At 49.4% G+C, this 25,854-nt stretch overlaps 1 protein-coding gene across 5 annotated transcripts in view; it reads right to left on the bottom strand.

Annotated features, from left to right (window-relative positions):
* daam2 (dishevelled associated activator of morphogenesis 2) overlaps positions 1-25,854 on the bottom strand; it is a 67,828-nt gene that overhangs the window by 15,956 nt on the left and 26,018 nt on the right. For all 5 annotated transcript variants that reach the window (XR_008412624.1, XM_053844474.1, XM_053844475.1 and 2 more), the window contains exons 2-11: positions 23,770-24,027; positions 18,091-18,180; positions 11,737-11,811; positions 7,308-7,402; positions 1,686-2,019; positions 1,323-1,433; positions 1,144-1,247; positions 1,015-1,081; positions 842-959; positions 630-768 (exon numbers count right to left, since the gene is read on the bottom strand). Coding sequence is in view for 4 of the 5 variants with exons in the window: in XM_053844474.1 (XP_053700449.1) it covers positions 630-768; positions 842-959; positions 1,015-1,081; positions 1,144-1,247; positions 1,323-1,433; positions 1,686-2,019; positions 7,308-7,402; positions 11,737-11,811; positions 18,091-18,180; positions 23,770-23,937 (1,301 nt within the window). In the remaining variant the exon portion in view is untranslated. The remainder of the gene's footprint in view (positions 1-629; positions 769-841; positions 960-1,014; positions 1,082-1,143; positions 1,248-1,322; positions 1,434-1,685; positions 2,020-7,307; positions 7,403-11,736; positions 11,812-18,090; positions 18,181-23,769; positions 24,028-25,854) is intronic.

The raw sequence follows: 25,854 nt of genomic DNA, 5'->3' as shown, positions 1-25,854 counted from the left end.
CCAGCCACCGTCTCCTTAATGCGATTACTGCACCCTCCTTTTGATCTCCGGCTTCCGATTTCATGGCAGTCCACGCTCAGATCCCAGCTTCCTCCGACTCTTGGCCCGACCCCCTGCTGCTACCTTCATCTCACCTCCAGTGAGCTCACATTCTGCAGCCACGTTAGCCTCGCTGGGAAGCCAGTCAGGTCTGATCATGGACGTGCCTAACACCCCCTGGCTTTCTGCTGTGTCAGTACTGGTCTTTGAAGTCTCCAAAAATCACCGCCATCCACTGCATCACGCAGACTTTCTTCCAAACATGGGGGTGGAGCGGCACAGACGGAGATTAAACATGACATTCTTCCATTGCTCACTGTAGCAAGTGCATCAAACCTGTGTTTCAAAAACATTCACCAAGTTCTGCTGGTATGTAGCATCTCCCAGCTCGTGTTTTGGGTCGGCCTTTCTAAAACCACCACAGACCGTACACAGCAACATCATGACACTCCAGGTGCCGTGAGTCACAATCTTTGGTCAAGTGCAGTGATACAAAGTGATTATTACAGTGCTATACTGCAGTGTCGTCATGAACCCTGCTGAGCAGAACATTTCAAGTAGGCAACCATTTCCAAGAGCAAGCTACTCACAGTCGGATGATGTTTTTGACACTGAAGTTGTCCAGAGGGGACAAGTCGGGGTCTTCTCCCTTGTCGTCCTGCAGCACGATCTGCTGAAGGATTCTGTCCAGGAGCTGCCAGTGCTGCATGCTGCCCCCGCCACGTTTATCTGAAAGGACATGGGTTTCACTCTCCAAGGCCACGTCCAAGTCTGATGAAGGAGAGACTGGAGTCTCACGCACATGGCAGCTGCAGGCAGTGCTGCAGGATGGACAGCAGGTGTGGGTAGGCATCCGTGTGGCTCAGCTTCTTCTTGATCAGCTCGAACATGGCACTGGCACTTTTGGTATCCACATGCGTCTGTCAGGAGATGTCAGACTCAAAACTCATCCCTCTGGCAGCCACTTGCACTCACCAAGTCAAATCTCTTGGCCAACTCCGAGTCGTCCTCGTTCCGCACCATCTCAAAGAAGTCCAGATGCCTGGGAAGAACCAAGGCGGCTGAAAGTAAAGCAGAAATATCTCCCTCCGGTAAAATCCTCACCTGTCAAGCGTTGCATTCTCGTGCTCCCGCAGCTTGTCGATGACCGGCTGGATGCCCAACATCAGAAACTCGTACCTCAGGTGGAGGCGGAACTCAAGGTTGTCCTGCAAAGGAAAGTGGTCAGAGCTGGAGGTGCTGGCTGGCTCCAGAGTCAGGTGAGTGGGTGGGTGGGTCCTGACCTCCCCAGCTCCAGCGTTGAGCACAGCATTGATGAAGGACATGATGGCCGTCTTCAAACTGACCTCGTCTCTATAGCGACCTGTGCTCTTGTCCAGCTCGTTCAGCAGCGTCTGCATCATCCAGACAAGGTTGTGGTCAGGCTTGATGAGGTTCAACCTCGGGTCACCAGCACAGACACACGCGGGAGCCGCCCCTCAGGTCTGGCTCCCTCAGATTCCTGAGCGACCCACTCCAAGTATTTAAGGCATCGCAACCTCAGACGTATCAGAGTCCCTTGACTCCTCCCCACATTCCTCCCCACCGCTAAACCTGGCCTGAGCAAAAGCTCCATCGAGCAACAGTCAGAAGCAGAGGCGTCACACCTGGAAGCGAGTCCTCTCAGCCGCGTACTTCTGGTAGTGGGCCATGGCCTGCAGCACTTTCTTGTGTCCATCAGGGACCAAACACACAGCGCCCAGGATCTCCAGCACCGCCACTTTGGTCTTGATGTTCTCGGTGCGCAGGCTCTGCGAGATGGTGTTGATGCTCTGCGGGTGGGCCAGCACGTGCGCCCGGCCCTGCGAGTTGTTCATCAGCGCCTTGATGCAGCCGATGATGGAGGTGTGGACGCGGCTCTCCGACGTCTCGTAGTCCATGCTGCGCAGGAAATTCAGCAGGCAGGTGAGGCCGTCCAGCTCGATGAAGCGGGTCACAAACCTGGTGAAGAAGGGCAGGAAGTCAAGCAGCTGGCAAGCAAATCAGCAAGCGTGGAAAAGCAGACAACAGCGGCCAATCTCCATGTAAAGACAGAGTGGTAGAGGCTTCAGCCTTGCCTCCCCAATTGACCATGTTGACTCTCCACTCATTTTAGACGCGACCACAGCTGATTTAACAACTTTTTTTTACACAACTTGAGTCGCTTTGGTCACTGACAACCAGTGTCTACTCAGTTGCCAGGTTGCGTTTGGTGTTTATGTACCTTAACGTCAAAAACAATTCATGAGAGAAGAATTAAATAGCTGCCAGAGGATCCATGAAAACCAGCATGTGAAGCACCTAACCAGCTCCACCTGTAAACAGAAGCAGCAGCTCCACCTCAAGTTCCAGTTACAGAGAGATCTCTTATTACTCCACTGTCTCCAGAGATGGCAGGAAACAATGGCTCCAGAATTCATTTCAAACATTTGGGGAAATCAACAAGAAAATTTGATTTTAAAATTTCTTTTCTGGTAAAGCAAAGGATTGTGATGGTTCATTGGATTGTGGACTTCATGAAGACCCTCCACCTGGAGGACTGACCAGCTCCTCCCTCTAGTGGTAATGGTGTCCTCTGCTTCCTCTCCTCTCAAACCTACAAACCTCATGTCCTCCTTCGCCATAGACCTCCTTCATAAGACCAAACAACCGTAGCTTTGACTAGTGAAAACAGCTCCTTATCTTGCTTCTGTTTGCGTGGAAGGCCTGCTGTTGTGATAAGTGGTGCAAGGATCTAAAGAATCCAGCAGTCATGAGCTTATTCGCGTACAAGCTGCCTGACATGAGCAGCGTCTCTGCCAAAACCACAACCCTCTGATCTGCAGCCACTGCATCTATGTGCACACGCTTAACCCTGGCGAACAATACGCCTCCTGTTCAAGCGCCGGGGTATCCGGGTGGAGAGGCGGCAAAAAACGTGCACGTCTGGACGTAAGTGGCAGCCAGTCCTGTGTTGGCCTCCACCTGTTACACGTCCTGCATCAAGTGCTTGGCAAGCAGAGACCAGGTTGGAGCCAGGGCGGCGTCCTGAGAGGCAGGCTTCATACTCCAGAAGAAATCAGCCTGGACGTGCTGGTGATGGATGCATGGAAAACAGGAGGGGAGTGCTGTTGTTCTTGGAGCGGCGCTTCAAAAGAGTGGCCCAGATTCAGGGCCTGGCTTGGCTCTGGAACACACATGACCAGCAGCTCTCACAAGGCAGGCGTGGCTTCTCTGGCGGCTCAGACGCACCACTACTGGACAAGTTCAAAGGTCACCCAAAAGGAGGAAGTCTTTCATCTCTGTCGGCATCCTCTCGTCTGGCATCCGTGGAGCTCCAAGCTCATTTCTCCTCTCTGCTATTTGTTTTCATCCCCTGCAGCAGCTGTTGTGACCCGCTCTGTATTAACAGACGCCGCGACACATAAAGGTGTTGCAGAAATAAAGAGGCTGGCGAGCTACACGGCAAGCCTGCCGCTGGACTAGAAACAGGCTTCGGTGAAGGTCAGGCCCATCAATAGCAGTGTAGTCACATTCATCTTCCCACCTTTTCACACCCAGGGTGGATTGACATTCCTATTCCAGCCAATCAAACGTCAGAGGGGTCTACAGCTTCACACTGGTCCTTTTCCATGGCTGGCTATCCTCCACGCCTTCTGACTCTCCTTTCCTTCCTCAACAGCCTGATGACTTCCGCCTCGTGCTGACTTTGGACAGGTCTGCCAGCGTCAGTCTGCTTCTCATCTTCATCACAGGAAGCCCAACCTGTCTGCTGACATCATCCTGACACTCTGGAATGCTTCATGCCCTTCCTGCAGACCATGGCGGCCCTCTCTGTTACACCTCTCACCCCCCATCATGTTGGGGCTGCTAGAGCAGGTTCTGTCCAGGGAGGTCCACTTGAGCCAGTGAAGCAGGTGGGAGAGGAAAGAATGCCGACAAAGCTATTATTCCAAGTTCATTCTCAGAGGCCACGCTTCTGCTCTTGTGTTCTTGTTGGTTCATAAATAGTGGCACAGTCGACCACGTCCACCGGAGCTCTGGAGACGTGTCAGAGGGTGGAATCATAGCTCCTTTGCACAGCAGGTCTGGCAGGCAGCAGTGGACAGAAGATGCCACTGAACATCTTGGTAAGGGATGGACATTTCCAACCTTCGTTTTCCATGTCCAAATTCCCAGCAGTTGTGTGTTCAATGGAGTTCATCATCAAGTCCTGTCCTGCATCAAAAATATAGCTCTAATCACCTGGACACGTAAGGACATATGCCATATCAAGTACAATATAAAGCCAATACTGGTCTTTTGTACACAGGCTCATTTTCAGTTTTCACTCATTCATTGAAGGATTCAGTCGTTACCTAACAGCCATGTGATTCTGCTTGCTCAAGGTTGAGTCCAGTGCTGACAGACGCTGGACAGGCTACATATGGCGCCTTGTGTCCACTGGAATAAGCCACATGCGCAGCTCGAGTCTTGGTTCGGTCGGGTCTGTGTTTACATGTTGAGGACAGCTCCAGCCCGGTCGCCCACTAAACCCACAGGGTCAAGACTAACCAGGGTCTGAACACGCTGGAAAATCATTTGTTATTATTTGTTATTAACAGGCCACCGTGACGGACCGTTTATCAAGTGCTGTTTCATAAAAACAAATTCGCCTGAAAGCCGTTATATTGTCTGGCACCATTGTGTTTCACTAGAAAAGTGCCCCGTGTAAATTCTTAACCACGTCATGCATGAAGCCGTGGGCTGTTTCCAGCTGCATGTGACCTCGGCGGGTCGGGAGCAGAGTTCAGTCCCACCACAGCACCGCCGCACTCTCAAGTGTGTGTCCTTGGTTGAAGCAGCGCCACAGCCAGGACGGAGCGGAGGGATGGGTCGCATGACATCAGCAGCTTTCTCAGGCGTAACGTTTGGCTTGACTTGATGGTTCTAAAACTGACACACTTCAACGCTGACACACACAGGCCAGTGTCATATCAGGAGGTCCATGTGTGGCGGTCCTCAACACGCATCTGAGCTGAGCTCAGGTGCGGCCCACTTCCGTGAACGTGACTAACGTAAGGAAAACTTCATGTTTATTCCCATTGTCTTTCGTCACACATGGGTTTTGTTGCTGAGGAGTTTTTCCTCTTTCCAGGTCACTCCATACATTTCCCTTCAACCAGTCAGTCCCAGTGTCATTATTTTGGTATTGTATTTGAACCCTAAATACCTTACTTTTCCTCTCAGAGTTTAATGACTTTTCTAAAGGCGCTGGCCCTCGTGGTGAGGTCGGTTTGTCAGCCTTCATTCTTGCTTGATATTCTACTTTTGCTTTGTTATGTCCTTCAGCGTGTGTCTGTTTGTGTGCGTGAGAGTTGTTGTGCTTGCTCTCTTGCAGTACCACTGCTGTCATTTCCATAGTGCTTCACATTCATTCCCCTCTTCAGTCTGAAGGCGGTGACTGGAGGACTGTGTACCTACTCTGAAGAGTATCGTGTCCCCTCCATGAATACAGGTAACACAGCTGTCAGCCCAGTCTCAGCGACTGCGAGCCAGCATCATCAGAGAGCTGTGCTCAGACACAACAGAAGAAAACGAGGCTGCAGCAGGACGCCGTCTCCACAGTTCCACACCCCAGTGCCACCACGGGCCAGGTGACTGCTGCTAATCCCGCTGTCTCTGTCCCACACGTTTCTCGTCTCATCCATGACACCTTCAAGAGTCGGAGGCATAGAATCCTCAACCAGTTGGTCTTGAGGAAACTGCACTCTGGAAGTGTAACTGTAAACAGCTGAGAAATCCAGCGGTTGGTCTCAAAGAAATAACTGATTCAGTCCAGGATGACGGAGCTGAAGCACTGCAGCGCTGAATATTTGGCTTCAACGGCGGGCTCCTCTCTTGTGTATTTAGCAAGATGGGAATATTGATATACAGCTCAACCCCGTCCTCCACTTCTTAGGACCTGGCAGAGATGTGTTTTGAGGAAAAATATCTGCATGCAGTGGCAGCCAATCATCCCAACTGCTATTGATACAGGCAGCGTTTTAAAGCAGCCAGTGGACTCCAGTCAACAATCTGGCTGTGGGAACTCGACTCGGTTGCATTGGAGAGACTGGTGATGCGCTGCTGACGTGAGCACGCTCAGTCCTTTGACAGAAGAGTTGCTGCATGCTGCAAGGTTTTTCTACTTTTGCTTCCTTGAAGAGGGATATTAAAATGAGTATAAACTAAAAAGATGTCAAGTTCATTTTTTCACATCGTGGACACAGAAGGTCTCACCATTTTGATTACAAATTCATTGTCGAGCCGTGTGATCGGTATCAGTGATCGGAGCCTCCCTCATCTCCCTCTGCAGCTTCCTACCACAGAGGTGAGGCGCTTGTACCTGAGAGTATCAGAGCTAACGGCACTTCACCTTGAAAGGTCACCAACACTGGCAGCAGTGGGAGGCGTGGTCTTCCTGACACCTGCAGTGCCACCATGTGTTTGGGTCACAGGACCATGCTGAGAGAATTTTAGACCGGAGGATGAAGAGCCGGGCACAGATCAGCAGCCAAGAGTTTCACTTTAAACGTTGGTTGCCAGGTAAATGAAACTCAAGGCGACAAGATACTCACCTGGTATTCACTTTGAGACACAGCCTTTTTTTAGTTTATTCCCTACAAGAATTCACGCCAGGCGTGTTTATGTCCTTCCATGCAAATGTGTCTTATATCTCTAGGAGTCGTGTTCCACTCCCAGATAACTGACTTCATGCTTGCTCAGCATTTTAGCAGGAGCAGCCATCTCAGTACGACTGCCTGCGGTGATCTCAGCGATGCAGCCACGCTGTAACTGCCATCACGTGTCCCTATTTAAATACAGCCATTCAAGTCCATATTTGGCCGCACACGAACGGCATTTGACCCAGAAACTAATGCTGCTCTGAGCGTCTGTCCATCTGCACTCCCAGCCTCAGCCTTGAGAAAACTCAACACCCGCGCTGCGCTCCAGACTAGGACATCACACAACTGGCACCCAGCGATAGACGGCAGCAGAGGAGCTGCTGAAAGAAGGGAAAAGGGGGGTAAGATTGTATTAGCGCTCGCCATCCATGAACGTCTCCTTGTGGTTGAGCGATGAAACCCAACAGCTGCTTGAGACATTTTGATAAATACATTGGGTCATTTGAATCAGTCAGACGTTCCTTTCGCAGGCGTCTTGTGGACCACTTCTTTCCTTTTGCCTAGCGTTGCTTTCATGCACTGGATTCTACCCACTGGGACTGGACCGGGTTCCGGGACTCTCACCTCATTGGTTGAGTACGAAGTGCTGTTTTCAGATCCTCCACAACCTTGTTCCTCATCTCCATTTCCTCTTCGTCAAACGCAAATAGCGTCTGCATCTGGAAGTAAACACAGAACAAAGTCAAGCGAATGATGTTTGCCGGGTGCAAATGATGCATCCAGAATGGAGCCTGATGTCAGGAGAGCATGTCATCGGTCTGAGCAGAGGGTTTCACAAACCATGGGAGCATCTCATCAGGGCTTCATTTGCTGGCCGCCACTTCAAAAACCACAAGTCACACAGATATTTGCCAAATTGGTGTTAAGAGAACGGCCTTGTCGTGTCTCCATCAGCCGCCCCATCTGCAGCTCTTCACAGGTATTCACCGAGCAGTAGGGACGGGCGTGGTGTCGCACCCTTTCACACCGCACGGAAATGAGCAGGAGAAGCAGGTCATTTCTGGAGCTATGAAAGGCTCAGCCCACGCTCTGACTGTGGCCTCCATCTCAAGAGCAGATGATGATCCTGGTGCTGCAGATTCAACTGTCGGTCAAAACAGAGGTTATGGTGTCAGGCGTGGGGGGGAATTGACTTCTTAAAAACCCCAGGAATTGATTTGATGCTTGTGAGGAAGCCAGGAGATGCTGGGGCACGTGAGAACGGCCCGTGATGGAGACGGATGCTGCTTAACTGTTGACTGATCCAGTGAAGGCACTGCGGGACGGAGAACTCCTGGTTGAGTACGGCACTGGCCACCGTGCCAACAGGCCGGGGCTCAGACACCGTTAAAGTGGACTTATTTAGGAGTTTGGCAAAAAGCCAAAGAGGTTCACTCAGGCCCAACCCATCGGAACCGAGTCAGGAACATGGACTGAAGGAGGGCTGACTGGTGCTGGTCCGTGTCTAGTCCTCACCTAACCATAATCCATCACTTTGCTTTGAGAAAGGCAGCAGCAGGCGACACGTGGGGCACTGGGCAGTTGACTACAACACCATCAAGATCTCAAACTGGCTGAGCTTACGCCTCTTCAGGCTACCTTCAATTAAACTAGGGTTCATCTGGTGGGAGTTTCAACGGTTCAGGCTTTGTGATGTTGAAAGAGAAACGTTCAAACAAAGCTGCTCCCACTAGAACAACAATGCCAGGAGAAGAAAAGGGTCAGCAGCTCGCCGATGTTTGACGACTTCAAAAACAGCTCCAGTCTGTCCCCCGTGTCCGTGTTTCATGTAAAAACAGTGCGGTCAAAACATCCATCAGGTTGACTTATCCTCATGTCCGGCGAGGAAAGGCCCAGGCTCCTGTTATTTCCACGTCCATGGGAAGTGGGACACAAGAAGAGTGACGGATCAGGTCCTGCTGGGAGTGTCTGGCCCAGCGGCTCCTTCCTGCAGCTGTGAAGCAGCGGGCCAACATGAGCCCTGTCACGGCCGGACCGCGTCCTCGATGTGGCGTTACATGGCCAGGCTCATCACACCCCTCATTTGGACCAAGTCAAACACTATTAGCAGATTTGACTGCCATTCCAAATAGACCATCTCCACACACAAGCCATAGACATGAGTGGAGGAAGCAGGCGACACTAAACAATAGCGAAACAGAGGGTTTGACATCCAGGTCCTCATAAGATTCAAAGCACAATATTAGGTGTCCAAACAACGGAATCCTGCTCCTCTGTTGGACGGGAGAAATGAAGGTCATACCTGGTCACATGGCTTAAGCAGTTGAACAAAGCGGCATCAGTTGTTAGTTGTGCCAGTTCAACAGAATGGTTTTGAGTATGAAAACATTGAATGTAAGGGTGTAATGCCACGGCACAGCAGGGAACATGTCGGACTTCCTCTACCGAGCCATGTTTCTTTTTAAATAACAAAATAGTGCAAATATATCAAATGCTGCTGAGAGTTTTTCACTGTTTTATAATATTGCATGCATGGTCTACAGCAGTGATCCTGAACCCCAGGGCCACACGAGCGCCTTCCAGAGGGCCGCCAGCCGCTCAGCCTTAATACATGAGCCACACATGGTGGCAGTGGTGAGTCACTGAATTGACTTGACAGCTGCAAATCTGTGGTAGTTACCAACTATGGAGAAGCTCTTGGAAAGAAACAATGATGAAGTGACGGCGCCCCTTCACTGTAAATACTGTTCATGAAAGCCGTTTTTGAAATGGATTAGAAAATTTGATGGCAATACTTTCATTTAGACGTCTTTAGTTTATATTTGGAAATATATATATTATTCTTATTTCATGATATTTAGACATGGTTTTATTACATTTATTTTACTCAGGATTGTATTCATGACGTGCACAGTTTTTCCAAATTTCTCAACAGTTTGGATCAACATCGAGTTTTTTCTTACGTAAATTTCACAAGCATGACTTGCACCTCCATCTGCTGCTGGTTGGACTTTTTGTTGACATATAAATATCTTTGCAACGATCACATGGCTTTGTGTCATTTCACAAGGTTTTTTCATGTGTAAGTAGATTAATTGTGGTCCCTGAACACAAATTAAATCAAGAGTCATGAATCAGTTGTATTGCTTGAAGGGGCCCCGGACCCATTTGGGCCCCGAGATCAAAAAGGTCCCCTGGTCTACAGGGGACCTTACACGTTTTTCAATGAAAGCGAATGTTCATATTGAAATATTGCAGTCAAATGATTCCTACAGTGTGAGAGTGGTTCAAACGGGGGACCTCTGCACAGACCCAGGTCCCAGAAGACTTACAGCCCTAACAGAGTGCAGCTAATTTGAGTGTTGACATCACGCCTCATTATTGTTGACATCACTTCACAAAGATCATCCCTGACTACGGCAGGACCCCCAATGATCTTTGGTGTTTTTCATGCCGAAGACTGATGCATCAAGCAGCACGCCTCGTCAAGTGAATCCATCAACACGGGAGTCGACTCTCTTGAACGAAGAGCTGGGCTTCTCACCAACAACATCGCTCCCTCCATCTTCAGCATCACACTACTGGCTCAGACATGCTCCTCTCAACTCCCGGTCCTGGTAAAGCTGAGCAGCTCTACAGTATCTGGGACATTTGGAGGCGTGCGGCGGCCAGCGGACCACCCCGGGGCTCGGACACGGCTTCGTGAAAAACATCCAGACAGTGCGGTCGTGCTGTAATCTTTCTGGGCCTTGATGTTCACGATGAGCTCATCCAATAACTCAGCTACCGTTGAAGGGCTGTCCCTGCTGAGCTCCACCAGCAGCCAAGCCGTGAGGTCACTCACCCTCCTCAAGATGCTGTGTGGACGGCACACGGTGGGGAAAATAGGGATTGATGGCTAACAAGAAAGTGGTTCAGGTAGCAAGGAAAGCAAGTCGGGTCCAACACGGCCTTTCTCAGGAGAAGAGATGCTATTGGCCAAACAGTTACTTTAGCATGTGACGGGCGGGATTTCAGCTGGCGTCACCTTTCATTCACTTTGCAGTAAAAAGTTTTGAGGAAATATTGTGATTAAGGATCAAAGCATGTATGGCAGGTCGTGACATACATCATGTGTGTGGCCGCCCTGTCAGGAGGCCCAGCAGCCAGCTGCAGTAGGGACACTCTGCCAGAGGGAGCGTTAGCCAGTCACATGTCATGTCACTGTTGAAACAATCCTAAATGCACAGCTAAAACCTGTCTGATGGATTGTTTCAAGAGCATATGGAATGAGCTGGAATCATATTTCCAGCCAGGCTTAAGTCTTGATGTCGGTGAGTCATCGCAAGTTCGGTGTTAAACGTTTCCCCAGACTTGAAGACATGGTGTTTAAAACCAGCTCTTTGTCGTCCCCAGAGTGGAGCCAGTAAACAAAAACATCTGCCGAAACAGCAACCGTCCGCACGCGTGCCAGGAAATGAACAACACGGCAATAAACAGGTATTAAATATCATTAGGTTTTGGCTGCCCACTGATGATGGTCTGAGTGAAATACAGTGGATCTGATCCGTGGCCTGGAAAGACTTGTAAATGTGTTACAGGCTTGGACGGAACCAAAACAAAACAGAGAACGTCTGTTCAACATTCCTCGGTTTTTGCTCAATTTGAAATAGTTTGTCTTTACTGCAGTCACAAACTCACATTTCATCCTTACATGTCAGGCCGAGGGAGGTTTTATGATCTCTAAACATTTGGTAGCCAAGCTGTCGTCGACACTCTGAGAGGTCAACAGCACCAGCGGGTCAGTATTCCAGAGTCCGAGCCTGAACAGCAGCGATGCTGAAAATAAGCAGCGTGATGGCGTTTCCCTCAGAAGCAGTCGCTGGCTCCCGTCCATCTGTCCAACAGCCTTTCCCACTGACTTGACTGCTTCCACTCTCAATGGCCTGTTTGTCATCACAGTGTGTGTGAACGCCGGGGTCACAGGGAAGGAATGTGGTCCGGCAAATACACAGCAAGCAGAGCCAGCAGAGCGGAGGACGTCCAAGAGACTGACATTTGGATCTGGACTTACGGCAGCCATGGAGTTGATGCGGTCGATGTAGTAGTCGGGCCAGCTGGTCGCAAGCTTGTTGGGGTCTTCCTGCTCCTGTGCAACAAAACAAACACACAGTTGAGGCGTGGGTCACCGAACACTACATGCATCAGAACAGGTGGCCCTCAGGAGGCCCTTCACTAGCAGCCTGACATTGTAGGTTTGCATCCCGACATGCTCTATTGCTCCTGACTGGGCTGGTGCCGAGAGAAGGAGGGTGACGAGTCCAAGACCAGGACTGTCGAGCTCAACCCTGCTTCCATCTGTGGTCAAATAAAAGCGCAGTTACGCAGACATCACGTTGCTTTTCTCATCAGTTTCCGATCACAAATCAAAGCCTCTCATTCACATTTTACACTCCTTCCACTCGCCAATGCTCTGCAAGGTTTAATGAATGGAGCCCATAAAATTGGGTCACAACATCTCCGCGTGTTTACTTGGTTTTTAAGAGACGGGAAGAGAAATAATTGCCTGGAGGAACAAAGCGCACTCCTAAATAGTTCTCCAACGTCTGACATCAATTTGTCCCAGCCAATGGAAGGCACGGGAGGACCGGAGTCTGTCTTCCTCACTGCAGCTGCTCCTGCTTAGCCTGGGCTTACAGCCTTTTTGGTGGCATGTTGTTCTTCAGACCGTACGCACGTCAAAGAGCACTGGACACTTTTCCATCTCGATGGGCTTGGAAAGTTTTGGAAGATAAAAGGTCAAGGTTTCATGAAAACATGAAAGGACAAATGTGTCAATAGGAATGTTTCAGGGGTCGGTGACCTCCAGGCCAGAGTCGGGGTGGCGGGGGTCATCAAGTAGGACAGCAGCCACCAAAAACATGCCCCAAGATCAAAAGGTTGACTGACCTCCAGTAACCTTTCCTAGCTTGACAAAAACTCCAACCTAACAAGAAAAACGGTGTTGTTGTTTAATCGCTGCTCCGAGGAGAACTGGTGATGACAAAGTGTAGCACGTCGGAACCTTTTCACCGCTCCTCCTGCATCAGTACGTGTGTTGAGCTGCTCCCAAGTGGTCGACTCCCATTATTCAGGCCTCCGCAGGTGGACACCAGACAGAGACCAGGGCAGCACATGTAACACGCCTTGGTGAAGAAAGAGCTGAGCCACAAGGCAACACTCTCAGTCTTACCAGTCGACCCCCAAGCTCTCACCGACAGTTACACGTTCCAACACGTCCTTGTTAGTTCATATCAGCGCTCATCGCTCGTGTTTTAAACCCTGTTTGCCTTGTAAAGACTGAAACGTATTTCACTTCATTTTTCCCCTCTCTCTCAAAACCTTCTTTCGATCAGCCCCATTTCCCGGCAGAAAGCAGGGCCAAAGCTTAGCAGGTCCCCTTCAAACAATAGTGCTCACTGTACGACCACGCTAGCGTTTCTACTGCCGCCACTATTTTCCACTATACAGTTGACAGACAGACAGATCTTGGAGCTGAGATTAACAACGTGCTCCCCTTTCAGCCACAAACACGCCTTCAAAAACACGTCTGCTCCATTGGTTTTGGCAGCGGTGAAGTGCTATAATTTCCCTGTTTGGGGACAAATGCAAAATGATTAGGATGTTTGCGCCGGGCCATGTCAGGATAGTGCGCCAGTAAGGTGCTGACAGGTTTGTGTGCCACTTCCTCCGCCTTAGTCCCGGCTGAGGACTGGCATTAGCATGGTGCAATGAGACGCTGGGCGCCTGAAAGTGTCGCAGGTGATATTGAGTGCTGCCTTCGCTGGAGCCAGGGTCAACCTTCCCTTCCGATACAGCAATTCCACACACACATTCCCCCTGTCTGTTGTTGTCAAATGTGACTTACAACTCAGGAGAGCAGGACTCCAAAATACCTGGACAACTGAGTTCCTGCCAGGGCGCTGCACTGCACCAGGTGCAGGCTTTGTCTTCGCCAGTGTCATGCAACCCGCCATCCTCAGGCTTCACTGACACCACAGCATGATGGAGTTGGATAAACACACAGGAACATTCAATAACAAAATTAAAATGTGGCCACACACAAATATATCATTTAGGAGAAAATACACAATTGTGCATTAAAACAATCGCGAACCTAACGAAGACAAATGAATGGAAAACACACATTCTAGCGTAAAGCAGAACCAAGACCCACATGGTTCATGTATTCTTCAGGTCACTCGGCTGACTGCGTTGCTTCTGCAGATGTCAGGGCTTGATCAGATGCACCTGGGACATATGAGTGAAGCGCAGTTCCTCACCAGACCTGCGAACAGGAGCTGGGCAGCCAGGCCAGGATCCACTCACCAACAGCCAGGTGGCCACTCCCACCAGACTAACACTTCGACATGAGATAAGGTGGAGGCATTAGACAGAAAAGCTTCAGCTTCTCTAAACACGAAGCCAGCAGGTTGAACACAAGTCTGAGCACGTGGGCTGGCCATCCTCGCCTCCCGCCTCGCCCCACTGCCACACTCGCGGTGCGGTTTCAAGACACTTGCTGTGCCGCAAGGTCTTGCTGTCAATCAATGGCTTCTTTCGACTTCCTTCTCAGCCCAGCAAACGGCTTCACAACTGAGTCCAAACCCACATCTGTCGCCCTGAACCATCTCCCCTGCAGCTTCACTGCCAATCCCAGGCAGACTTCCTCTGCCTTCTCAGCTCGACTCGGTGTTTTAGGTGACGGTGCCCCGGGCTCAGGACCAGCCTAAACTATGCTGAGCTGGCTGCTGAATTTCAGCGACTTGGCTGAAAGGTCTGCCGCCGGAGGCTCGCTCTCGTGACCAGGCCAGTGTGGGACGATGAACCAAGGCCACACACCTCAGCTGGAAAGGGAATGAGGTCACTCACCCAGCCCAGCTCACCTGGATGGCTGGTTTGGTCTGGCACCGTCACATGGGTCCAACTCTGCGATGATGCTCAACATAAACTGCGTCTGGTGGCGACACCATCTTGCTCTGCAACCCTCCCGTTCTTCGTGCTCGGAATAACTCACGACATCTTCTCTGTTTGCTCTGCTCCAGCTGTCACCACAATGTGTTTCTGTCTGACATTCCACAGAGCCAATCCCTCCGCAGGGAATATTTATCTACGGAAGCCTGGATATAAAATCTCACCTCTGGAACCAGGAAAGGGACAGGATATTGAATTCTACAATGTTACGCAACTCCGTCAGAGCCACAGCATTTTATGGTGGCGCACATGCTCCAAGCGAACATGAAGGGTGAGCTGCACCGGAGGGCGGCCACGCCACGCTGTTGGGTATTACTCTGAGGCACCGGGCGTCACAGCGCCGATTATGACAACCATAATAATGGCCTGCGAGATGTGACATCACCGTCTCCACCTGCCTGAGACAGAGTCACGAGCAACGCACCACAACATAAACGGCTCCGTTCACTGAATGTGCTCATCAACGCAGTCATGCATCTGCTCCATATCTAACCTCCGCGTCTTCTCACGCACACACACGCACGCACACACCAGACAAACACACACGTCAGCAGAGGGACATGGCCGCGGCCCGCAGATCTAGACAGGCCTCGGTTATTAAAAGCCCAGAGGCTGCGTCGCCGTGTTTCGCTGGTAAACTCAGTAGATCAACAAAGCGTCCCTCACAGAGGTTTGGGAATCTAAATGATGTGGATTTGATCATCAACTGGGCTCAATAGCTGGACTTGTTCCGTGGTTTTGTTTCGGCATCAACTCAGAGGTAGTAATGTATTTTTCTGCTGAGAATCGAGGTAGTACACCAAAAGAGCTGGTCTCTCCGAGCGTGTTCAGAGTGTAGCCTGATAATAACCTGTGTTGATGGAGCCACACAAATGGAGCTAGGCCTTGACAGTCAAGGTCATCGGGAACAAAAATGTGCATGCGTCAGCTAAAATCCTGATGTTGGTGTTTGAATCAATGAAATACACCAAGAGGAACAAGGCGCTTTCCAGGTGCAAACTGGGTGTGAATTTATCAGAAGGTTACTGATATCAAGAACAGCTTTCATGGACATCACAGTCTTCTTTTCCGATCTCCAACTTCACACTCATTGGAACCTGTTAGTGCAAGCGCTAGCTTGGATTCATGCCATTGATCCCCTTCCATACTAATCTCACCATGTGTACAAGAGAGTCTTCGGACCAACTGTTGCTTCTGATGTTGTGTGTGTAGTTGTGTGTGAGGTGTTTTCTGAACAGCACTTTGGTTTACACTGATTCAAGAATCCACTCAGAACGATGAATATGCATGTCATGTTAAGCGAGTGGTTAAATGCTTGTGCAGCTCCACCCATTTTTGGATATGAGGTTTTTCCATCCACCTAAAGAGGAGGTCCCTGGTGTGCGTGTTGTGCGTTAACACTTGAAAGAACTGTGCTAAAAGGCTGAGGAAACTTGCAATAAACAAAAACTGTGGGTGGAAAACACCTAATGAGTTCTGCAGGTGAACAGCGTTGGTCTGTCCCGCTGCTTCTTCCTCCAAGTGTTATCTAACCACAACAACTGGAGCTGTGGTTTGGCGGAGGCCAACAAGAGAACCAGTGTGTGCCTGGAACCACTGAGGGGAAATTCTGCCGTCCTCCGCTCAAATCATTGTCATGTTGAGAGAGAGGAAAACACAGGCCACTACAGAGTGCATGTGTGTGCGTAACCTACAACTGTGTCATTTCCGTTATATACAGCAGCACTTCATGTGGGTTTGAGCGCGGTCTTCTGCCCACAAACACAGACAAGCGGGCCATTATCGCACGCCGCTTGTTTTCCCTCCTGATTCTCCATTACACGTCTTCCTCTATGAATGAAGGGCTTGTTGGACTTTTCCGCTCTTCACGGTGTCACTCCAGTTCCCTCAGACAACCTTCAGAAGAAAGTGCCATGGACCACGGAGGAGCAGCCACAGCGCTGACTCAGACAACAACTCAAGAGCACAGACAAGCTCACTCAGGTTCTGTGAAGTGACCTTCTTCAACATCAAACTCCGATAATACTCTTGTACCAATCCATCTTCCACACTATCAAAACCCACACACTCTCGTCCCATTGGTTGGTGTTGACAGACGGGCATTTTTTTTTAAAGTATTCACGTCTCTATATGTCGGCGAGAAAGGTGTCCTCTCTCAGTGCAGTTTCTATGTTCCTCCTGAGAGCCAACAGCACGGCAGGTTTGCCCTGCAGTCCAAAACCAAAGAGGTTCTGGTGGCTCTCAATTGGATGGACTGGTCCTGCCAGCCCCCAGAGACCACTGGCTCCAACCAAGACAAGGCTGTCAAAAGGTTGTCAGCCAAGTCGCCAGAGAAGGGAGGAACCAAAGTGGTATCTGACGTAGGTGATTCTTGGTGTTACTCTAGCACAGTGGTCAACAACCGTTTTGAACTGTGGATCCACTTTTCATGTTTCTAGTGTTCCTGGATTAAACACTCTGTGACTCCGTGGACAGGAAATATGAATGAAATCTTTTGAACAGGGAACTAGCCAGGCTTTAAGAGCAACTGGAGGATGAGCAGACTCTGTTATGAGGCATTACTTTGATGACCTTCTGATCTGCATCACCATACGAGACAGAAAAGTGACTCGGTGTCGAACTGTTTTGTCCATGTAACATAGACGCTGAGGCACGCTGCATTTCGGCGGTGCAACTGGAAACCACTGGCCGTCTCCAGCTTCCATTCCCGCCCTGACATCCCTGTAAACACCAATTTGGACTTCTCTCCTTTTCCCTGCGCAACCTAACCCTCTCCTGCTCACATGCAGGTGTACACACCAACACACACTTCCCAGTGGCTGTCGAGAGGAATCAGCCCTCCGGAGACGTGATACTTCATCTGCTCCAAAACAATAATCATGGCAAAAAAAACAAATTAGGAATGAGGCACAAGGGTGGGATTACCACTCCATATTCAGTTTGCTCCTGACAGCCGCTGACGACTGAATTCCACAATCCCTCCTGCTAAATGCCATTTCCTGCTGGCTGTTTAACCACCAAGTGCGTTGTTGTGGACGGGCCATAAGGAAAGCCAGAGCTGTTTTGGCACAGCCACGAGGTGAAGCGGAGGACGAACCGGAGCCGTCCACTTGTGTTGCATGTGGTTTTGTTCTCGTGGCGCACCACGTGATCTGAAGAAGGTAAGGCAGGACTGGGCCTTTTGCCAGTGAACTTGGAGCACGCTCATGCGCTTGAGTGAGCGGGCGCTGGCAGAATCACACTCAGAAGATATTTACGTCAATGCAGAAATCAGATGCAAAAATGGAGCCAATTGTGGCCGAGCTGATCTACCATAACATCCTCTGGCAACGGGAGTGTAGATGCTGGGCCATCAGACGGTCAGCCAGAGCCAGGAAAGCCTTCGCTGAAGATTAAGTCCCGGTGCTGGACTCACCTTCTTCTTGCTGCAGTAGATTTGCCATTTCTTCTCGTCTGGCAGAGCAAACATGGCCTCTCTGTTCTTATCCGTCAGGTCCAGTTCATCCTGCAACAAGAGGATGGCTTAGTTCATTTGGTCACATTCAGAACTCTCTAACTCTTTTACACCTGTGGGTAGAAGCGCATAATGATGAGCACACCATTTGTAAGGAAACTGACTGAAACAGAGGAAGAAGGCTGACTGACAATTGATGGTCGTCAGAAGAAGCAAACTCAGAAAGTGGCTTAAAAAAAAAAAAAAAAAAAAGACAGAAGTAAGGTAAGGAAGTAGACAGTTCATCAAACAATCAAGAGAAAAGTCCAGAAAAAATATCAAAATATTAATAATAAAAAAAGCATTCAAAGATATTGTTTTGCAAAAATGGTAAAAAAAAATGGAAATAAATATAGAAAGCACCATCCGTTAGATACAGACAATAAGAAAGGACATAAAGTATGGTTGGACAAAAAAGTACGTATAGCTATATCTGAAAGAAAATACATGATGGCAAAAAATGGAATGAATTTTGAAAGCATGAAACTGCAATACAGAGGCACAATAATAAAGACCACTTGATTCATTCAAAATAGTTATAAAAATGATGACAACTGATGTGAGAAATGAAGTGAGAGTAACATCGTAATAGAATGAATGTATTGTTTTATTTTGAAGATTTTAGAACTGATCGGATAGTTGCACCATCATGGGGAAATGACACCAATAATATAAATCTAACAATAACCCTGTTAAGGACAGCACCATAGGAATTGGGTCGACAAAATAACTGTATTGAAGGCAGTGAGAGAAAGAGAGCAGCGGGTCCAGCTTGTCTCCAGAGAGATGTTGGAGCGACTGGGAAGCCCAGACAACAGAGGAGCGCGTTAATATTCTCCCTGCTGCTCGGCTCCACAGACCCTCCCGCACCTTTTGAAATGCAGATGAGCCCAGGAAATGAGCCTCCTTGTCCCATCCAGAGCACAGATCTGGTTAAGCACAGATGGAAGAAAAGTGACAGATAGACAGGCAGAGAACACCTAGCATGTGCTTCAGGACAGGATGCCAGGTTTAAGCACCAGGACTTGCCGCTCAAGCACCAGCTAATCTCCACATAATGGTTTTGCAACCATGACGTCAGCCAGAAGTAGCGGGGCCCCTGGGGACCCCCAGAGTGAGGAGAGCTAACAGGGCCAGAGGAGGGGCCCCTTAAAGGCAGCCTTTCGAGTTGTTTTCATCCATTCAGCTGGACGGGTTGGCCTGAGGTGCACATTCCAAAAACAGACTGGAATGACATCATCGCCTGCGATTCAATGCCCCCCCATGGAAGCATCATCAAAGATCTGACCACATGAATGGGAAAAGGGGTTGAATAAAGGAAGAAGATCAGAGAGCAAACTGCTTTATCCAGCCATAAATCAACCCGCTTGTCTGGAGCCGACGACAAGCTCGGTCATTAACCTTGCTACCATGACCCAACCGCGACACGTCCTCGGTGAGAAACAACGGCGCCAGGTAAGCGTCACGTTCGGATTAGCCTTGTCACGCTGGAGCCACATCGCGTGTTGGATGATATAGTCGGTCTTAAAGGCTAACATTCTGTCAACCATATTTCACTGTTTTTTGTAACATTTGTAACATACTGTAAAAACCAAAACCTGAAATTGCAGACCTTGACATGAGTCCGCAAATCTGACCATTTACTAAAGTCAGTTACTGAACTCCATTAATTTGGTCAGGCTTAGGAAAACGGTGGGATGGCGCTCCGTTCCTTCCACCGGTAAGAACGTGTCAGTTTGCATGCAGAGATGTGCCATTTGGAGCGAGGCTGGTCGGACAGGGAGCCAGCCTCCAGTTCTCCTCGTGAATCCACGGCACATGAGCGTACACGCATGAACCTTTAATTCACCTGATTTCCTGGAGAACGGTCCAGGAAATGCATGTGTCACTTCCACAGCACAAACCTAGTCTACTCCGGTGATTCTTAACCACAGGGCCGGGGAAAGGTGGTGCCCCGAGATCAGAAAGGTTAAGAACCGTGGTCTACACGAAAGTAGCCATGAAGCTGTATTCATCAGCAATATTTCAAATTGTGTCACAGGCCCTCAACCAACCACCAGCGTCTGACACCTGGCTGCAATGTCGGCGGATCTTAACTGGACTCGCACTCAGATCCTGCAGCTTTGAAACAGAGGCCGAGGAGCTGGGCTCTGGCATGTGGCCTGTTCCCCGGGTCAAAGCCCTGCAGTCCAAACCGTGGCTGTTTGGAGGAGCTGATGCAGGAAGCTTGTGGGGAAATCAGGGAGAATAAGACCCCTGGATTTGAACCAGATGGGCTGTGAGCCCAGCAGCTGAGCTCCCTCTGCCCCCCGCTGCTCCCCAGGCCTCTCAACTGTAAGGTCTTATATGGACCGGGAGCTACGCTATAGAAGCGCCATCCCTCTGCAATGAGAAAGAGGATTGAGGTATTTGAGGCATGCCACTTTGTGCAGTTTAAGGGAGCAGATAAGCTGGCCAAGACTGAAAATTCAATTTGGAGATAAACATGCGATTACATAAGGGATTTCTTTCATGAGATTCGGGGTATCTGTGTGGGATCACGCCAGAGTCAAGACAGCAGTGAAAACAAACACAAGGACCCGAGTTATACTTGGATCTGGAGATGCGCGATCAAACGTGTTCCAGTGATATTCAAATGAGCAAAGAAAGTTGTCGATTGGTTGTTATGCAACGCTCCAGCGTCCCAAGCTGCTGCCCAGCCTCGCCTCGCCTCATGACCTCAGCAGCACCCAAACCAACTCTTGCAAAACAAAATCCAACCTCTTTCCAGAAGCTCTTGATGTGCCTCCATCCGCACGCTCCGGCCGGGAATTCACATAAACCAAAGCTAATATTGTTACACCTGCTGCACACGGAGGGGAAAATTCAGCCTTGAGAGGAGCCACGCCTGATCCGAGAGGGAAAGCTCTCATTTGATGCTGAGGCATGTTCTCACACACAGCTGAGGAACCTCACTCAAGGCTGTGTTGGTGACATCACGGACTGTGTTCGGTCACTTTTGTTTTGGCATCAAATTGTGTGAGACAGTGAGTGAAAACAAGAGAGCGCAGCGAGACGTTGGGAGCTTCACCGCAGCTCATGAAGACATCTGCTGTCCTCGCTGCTAAGTGACAGTCAAGGCAAAGAGCAGTTTGGGTTGAAGTGGAGGAGACCCTGAACAGACCTGTGAAACACTCCAATTAAAGCATAAACACAGGATTAGGTTTTAATCTCTGTGATCTGGCATCTGATTTCTACTCTTCAGGGAGGAGTGGTTTGAATGAGTTGCAGCACTGTAGATAAAAGAGAGGAACAAGGCAGATGATACTTGAATCAAACACGTGAATACATCTCCACAACACGGAGCAGTGATGTGGAGAAAGAGTTGCTCGTGTACAGCCCCAACGGAGGAAGCAGACGGAGAATTGTGCCGGGAAGTCTAAGCACAGGAAAAGAGGGCCGAGGTGTGAGTGACGTGCGGACGAGTGAGACGAGGCGGGCCGCGGTGACAGCTGACTAAGAAAACATGGAACTCCACCTAAAGGGAAAGGTGTGCGGTCCAGAGAGGACATGGCCTCTGACGCGTTGACTGCATGAAGTGGCATATCTCCAGGGAGCGTCGGAATGCCTTTACCTGCTGCGAGGCGCCAGTAACACACGAGCCGTATGGAGGTCATCTGAGGCCTCCAGTCACTGAAGTTGAGAAGTTACTTCAGCCACAGCATTCACCTTCTTCCACACATTTCCATTTCATCGTCCTTTCCAGACATCACAGCCAAATGATTGAGTCCTCCACCAGCCTAAAAGCTTCTGTGGCGGACGACCAGAACAGGAGATGAAACTGACACTCGCTGACCGCCAAACTTGCTCCACAACAGGGGTTTGACTCTCCAGCACTAGTCTCCTGTCTGGGCTGGTGGACAGCGAGAGTGAGCCCCGGCTCAACTGACAGGGCGAAAACTCACGCCATGAAGAGTTTCCTACAGAAGTATAGTTTCATGTGAATTATTATTAAACGGTTATTAAAACTACACTTCTGAGGACATGACACATTGACAACGATTGGACGTTTGGACACGTACACGTCTGATTTATCTGAATTGTCGTTGATGACTCAGCGAAACTCAACAGCTTTCATAATAATTTGCTCCGCAGTGGCCAATTTTTATTCTCAGGTAGGAAGAGCTGTGAGTCACTGAGTCCGAATTGGCAGGAGAAAGAGGGAAGCAATTCAGAATAAGGGAGGGTGAATCCCGGGACGCTCACAGGGGAGGAAACGGACTTCCATCAGGCTCAGCGGGTGGGGAGCATTTCGCTTCCCCTGCTGTTGCATAACAGTCCATCCGCTTCAGCAGTGCGACTGGAGGGGAAAGTTAGGGAAGCAGTTTGGCCTGAATTTTTCCAGGAGAAATGGCCAACCCCAAAGCTAATACTGGAAGTGCCCACTCCACCCTGGACATGTGAAACCTCGTCTGGACTGGAGCAGTGGAAAAATCAGACGGAAGCAGCTGAGCAAAAGACGAATGTGATGGAACTGTGCAGTCAGATGGTGAGCCTGGAGACGTGATTCTCTGGTGCCAAGGTGGCCGCGATGTGAAGCTGCATTATTATTTTTGCCATCTCAAATCACGCAAATAATAATAATTATATATATATATATATATATATATATATATATATATATATATATATATATATATATATATATATATATATATATATATATATATATATATATACAAATAATAATATAATAAAATATGATCATGAAAATGCCAGAGTGGCAGTACAGACAGCCGTAGCACAGTATGAGTGGTTAAGCTTTACTCCAGCGACGCTAGCAGCCACGCTGGAGCTGAGGATGAGAGCAGCTCCTGAAGAATTTTAAACAATCTCCAGTCTGGTGAGTGCTGCTCCCATGTAAGTGACACGTCTAAAAATACTACTCATTCTTCCCCTGGCTCTGCACATTCTCTGCCGGCTTCAGAGTCTAAAGCAACCGTCCACTTCATGTTTCACAACAATACAGGCCGCACTGCCAATCTGGAGTGAGAGGCGCTTCAGGCTCTTGTGAATGTGTCAACACATTGTAACCATATGTCAGAGCGCGCTGCAGTAAACACGGCTGGGTCATGGCTCTCAGCTGCACCTCGCAAATGCAGCCATGCTTGTTGCCTTACATTTTCAGTCAACCATATCTGGTTTTGAAGACTATAGACTTACATTTTCCACTTTCCAACAGTGTGAGAAACACGTCACAAGGCATGGACTTTCATTCTTCTGTCTTTCCAATTTGTGTGAGTGCACCTGTGTGCACTGCCATAATAGACAACATTAGCATTGAACACCAGTGTTTTGTGAAAACACGACACCCATAACACTGCTCCTTTAACGCACGCGTGCGGCCTATCATGCTGCCTGGGCACCTGCACCTGAGAGGAAGTTCCTTGTGCGCATCTTTTCGGCTCATGAGAAGCGCTGGTCTAGTCAAACCTGTCCTCCTCACGTCTCCATTCATCGATGGCTTCCCTGGTCTGTCCATTTGTGACTGTTCTATTCTCCAACGAGACTCAGTAGCGGTCGGCAATTTAAAAAAGGAGCTCCAGGTTAAACATCACTCACCACGAGCTCGGAGAAGCGTGCGTGCAGCTCCTCGGCCGGCGGCATGGGCGCGCTGAACTCCAGCAGCTGTAGTGGCACCGTGTCCTTCAGGTTGATCTCAGGCGGCTCGCTGCTGCCAAAGCAGCACAGGAAGCCCAAACCCTGCCGCGTCCTCTTCCTGGGCGGCATGCTGGCGCAGTGTGCTGGGGCGCAGACAGTCCGGGAATATTCGAGGGCCAGTGAGACGAGGAGATGAGGCTGTTATCTCGGAGGCATCGTCTGGAAACAAAAACGGCACGTTAGACCGATTCTCAATCCATCCGATGCATCGCAGTCAAGTTTGAAAATAGAGTTGAGACTTTTGATGAAATCCTCCGCTTTAGTCAACAATGAAGCTCTTTCTGTGGAAGGATTGTAACCGAGCAGCGTGAGTGTGTCGTCTGTTGTTGTTTGGTCACATTGGTGCCATGAGTTGCCACAGCGGTGACCTCATTCAACTGAGCTAATCTGTGCGTGTGTGTGTGTGTGTGTGAAGTGAACACACATCACGACAAGAGCAGAGGCCTGAATGGACTGGAGGATTTCCTCAGTGCTGTGAAAAGGATCCGGGTGGTCTTCACTGTATGAATGAGACTCTCTTTACACTCAATTATGTCGTATACAGCAGCCCGACCGACCCGCCGCCCTGAAAAGATCTCTCTTTGTGCGACTCGACTTCATTTGTGAATGAATATACAGCCAAATGCAAGTAAAACATCGCCAAGCATTCCATTAAAAAGCAGCCTCAGTGTTCCATTTGCCATGACACAAGAGGTCCACCACTCAAGTTTCCAATCCAGGACATCTTGACTGAGCACGACTCAACCTCTTGCGCATTCACTTGGCGGAGGATTTCTCACTGCGGCATCTAAAAATAGGCGCGTGGTAAATTCTTTATGAATGCGCCGGGCTATAACGGAAAAAATGAACACAGACAAACACCACATTTCCATTTTGCCCCCTTGGACTTTTTTCTCCTTCACTTTTTCCAGATCCATGAACCTGCCATCCCTGAGAGTGCAGCGGAGCAGAGGGCAGCCGCAGAACAGGAGCCACAGACTATTTTTAATGAAAAACCTCTCTGCTTTTTTCAGACACAAAGGACGGAGCAGCATTTCACTAGACCGTCGTATGACACGGGCCCAAGTGCAATCCTCAATCCTGTCAGACACCTGGGAGTTGGGTAAGAACAAATAAATTGGTGAGCTTTCCAGAGTGTCCCCCACCCTCAACAAGGCGCTGACATAGGATTTTCATGACCATTTCCACGACCACGGAACACCCCGATACCTCTGTTCATGCAAGTTCATCCATAATCACTATATATTTTGAATTGCAACATGACCATATTAATAATGTTTGGAACATGTGCAGTTAAGCTTCTCATACTGCCTTGGACATCATTCTGTTTTAGCTTTGACCGTCAGACACAGTGTCTTTTATCACAGACTATAAAGCTGTGGCTACGATTTTCTCATCCACACGTGATACGGTGTAGCTATAAAGTAGCAGCACTTATTTACCAGAGAGGCTGCAAGCAGAAAGGGTCGGCCGCCTCATTTGGAACCAGATGTTGCACAGCACGAGCGCAGACGACTGCAGGATTATTAATGGAGTCAGCGTGGAAAGGAAAACAGAGCAGCTCTTATGAGACTGAGCAGACAGATAAGAGCACTCCACACTGGGCGATAAATCATCAAGACTTCTGAAATAAATGTAGAAAAAGCCCCCAGAAACAGCCCTACATTGTTTTCACTGGGACGTGAAAGAGTGGGAGCAAATGTCAAGTCTTTATAGCAGCAAGGGAATCGTTATTGCCATGCAGAAGAGCGGCCACTGAGAGGGCAAACTAAAGCCTGTCTCCAGCGCTTCCCTCTCGGTGTGTGAGTGAGTGTGTGTGTGTGTGTGTGTGTGCCACTTCTATCTTCACTCGCTGCCTGGAATCCACGTGTGGCCGGTTCTCACTCAACACCCGGTCTGTTGGCCGGCTTCCAGTCCATGTCCAGAGAAAGTAGGCCAAGAAATCCAAATACTGCCAGTCACAACATCCAGAGAGGCATGACGTCC

This window comes from Synchiropus splendidus, chromosome 16 (assembly GCF_027744825.2).
Source record: "Synchiropus splendidus isolate RoL2022-P1 chromosome 16, RoL_Sspl_1.0, whole genome shotgun sequence".
NCBI lineage: Eukaryota > Metazoa > Chordata > Actinopteri > Syngnathiformes > Callionymidae > Synchiropus > Synchiropus splendidus.
Note: the sequence above shows the minus strand (reverse complement) of the source record. Positions and strands in the feature narration are given on the sequence as shown.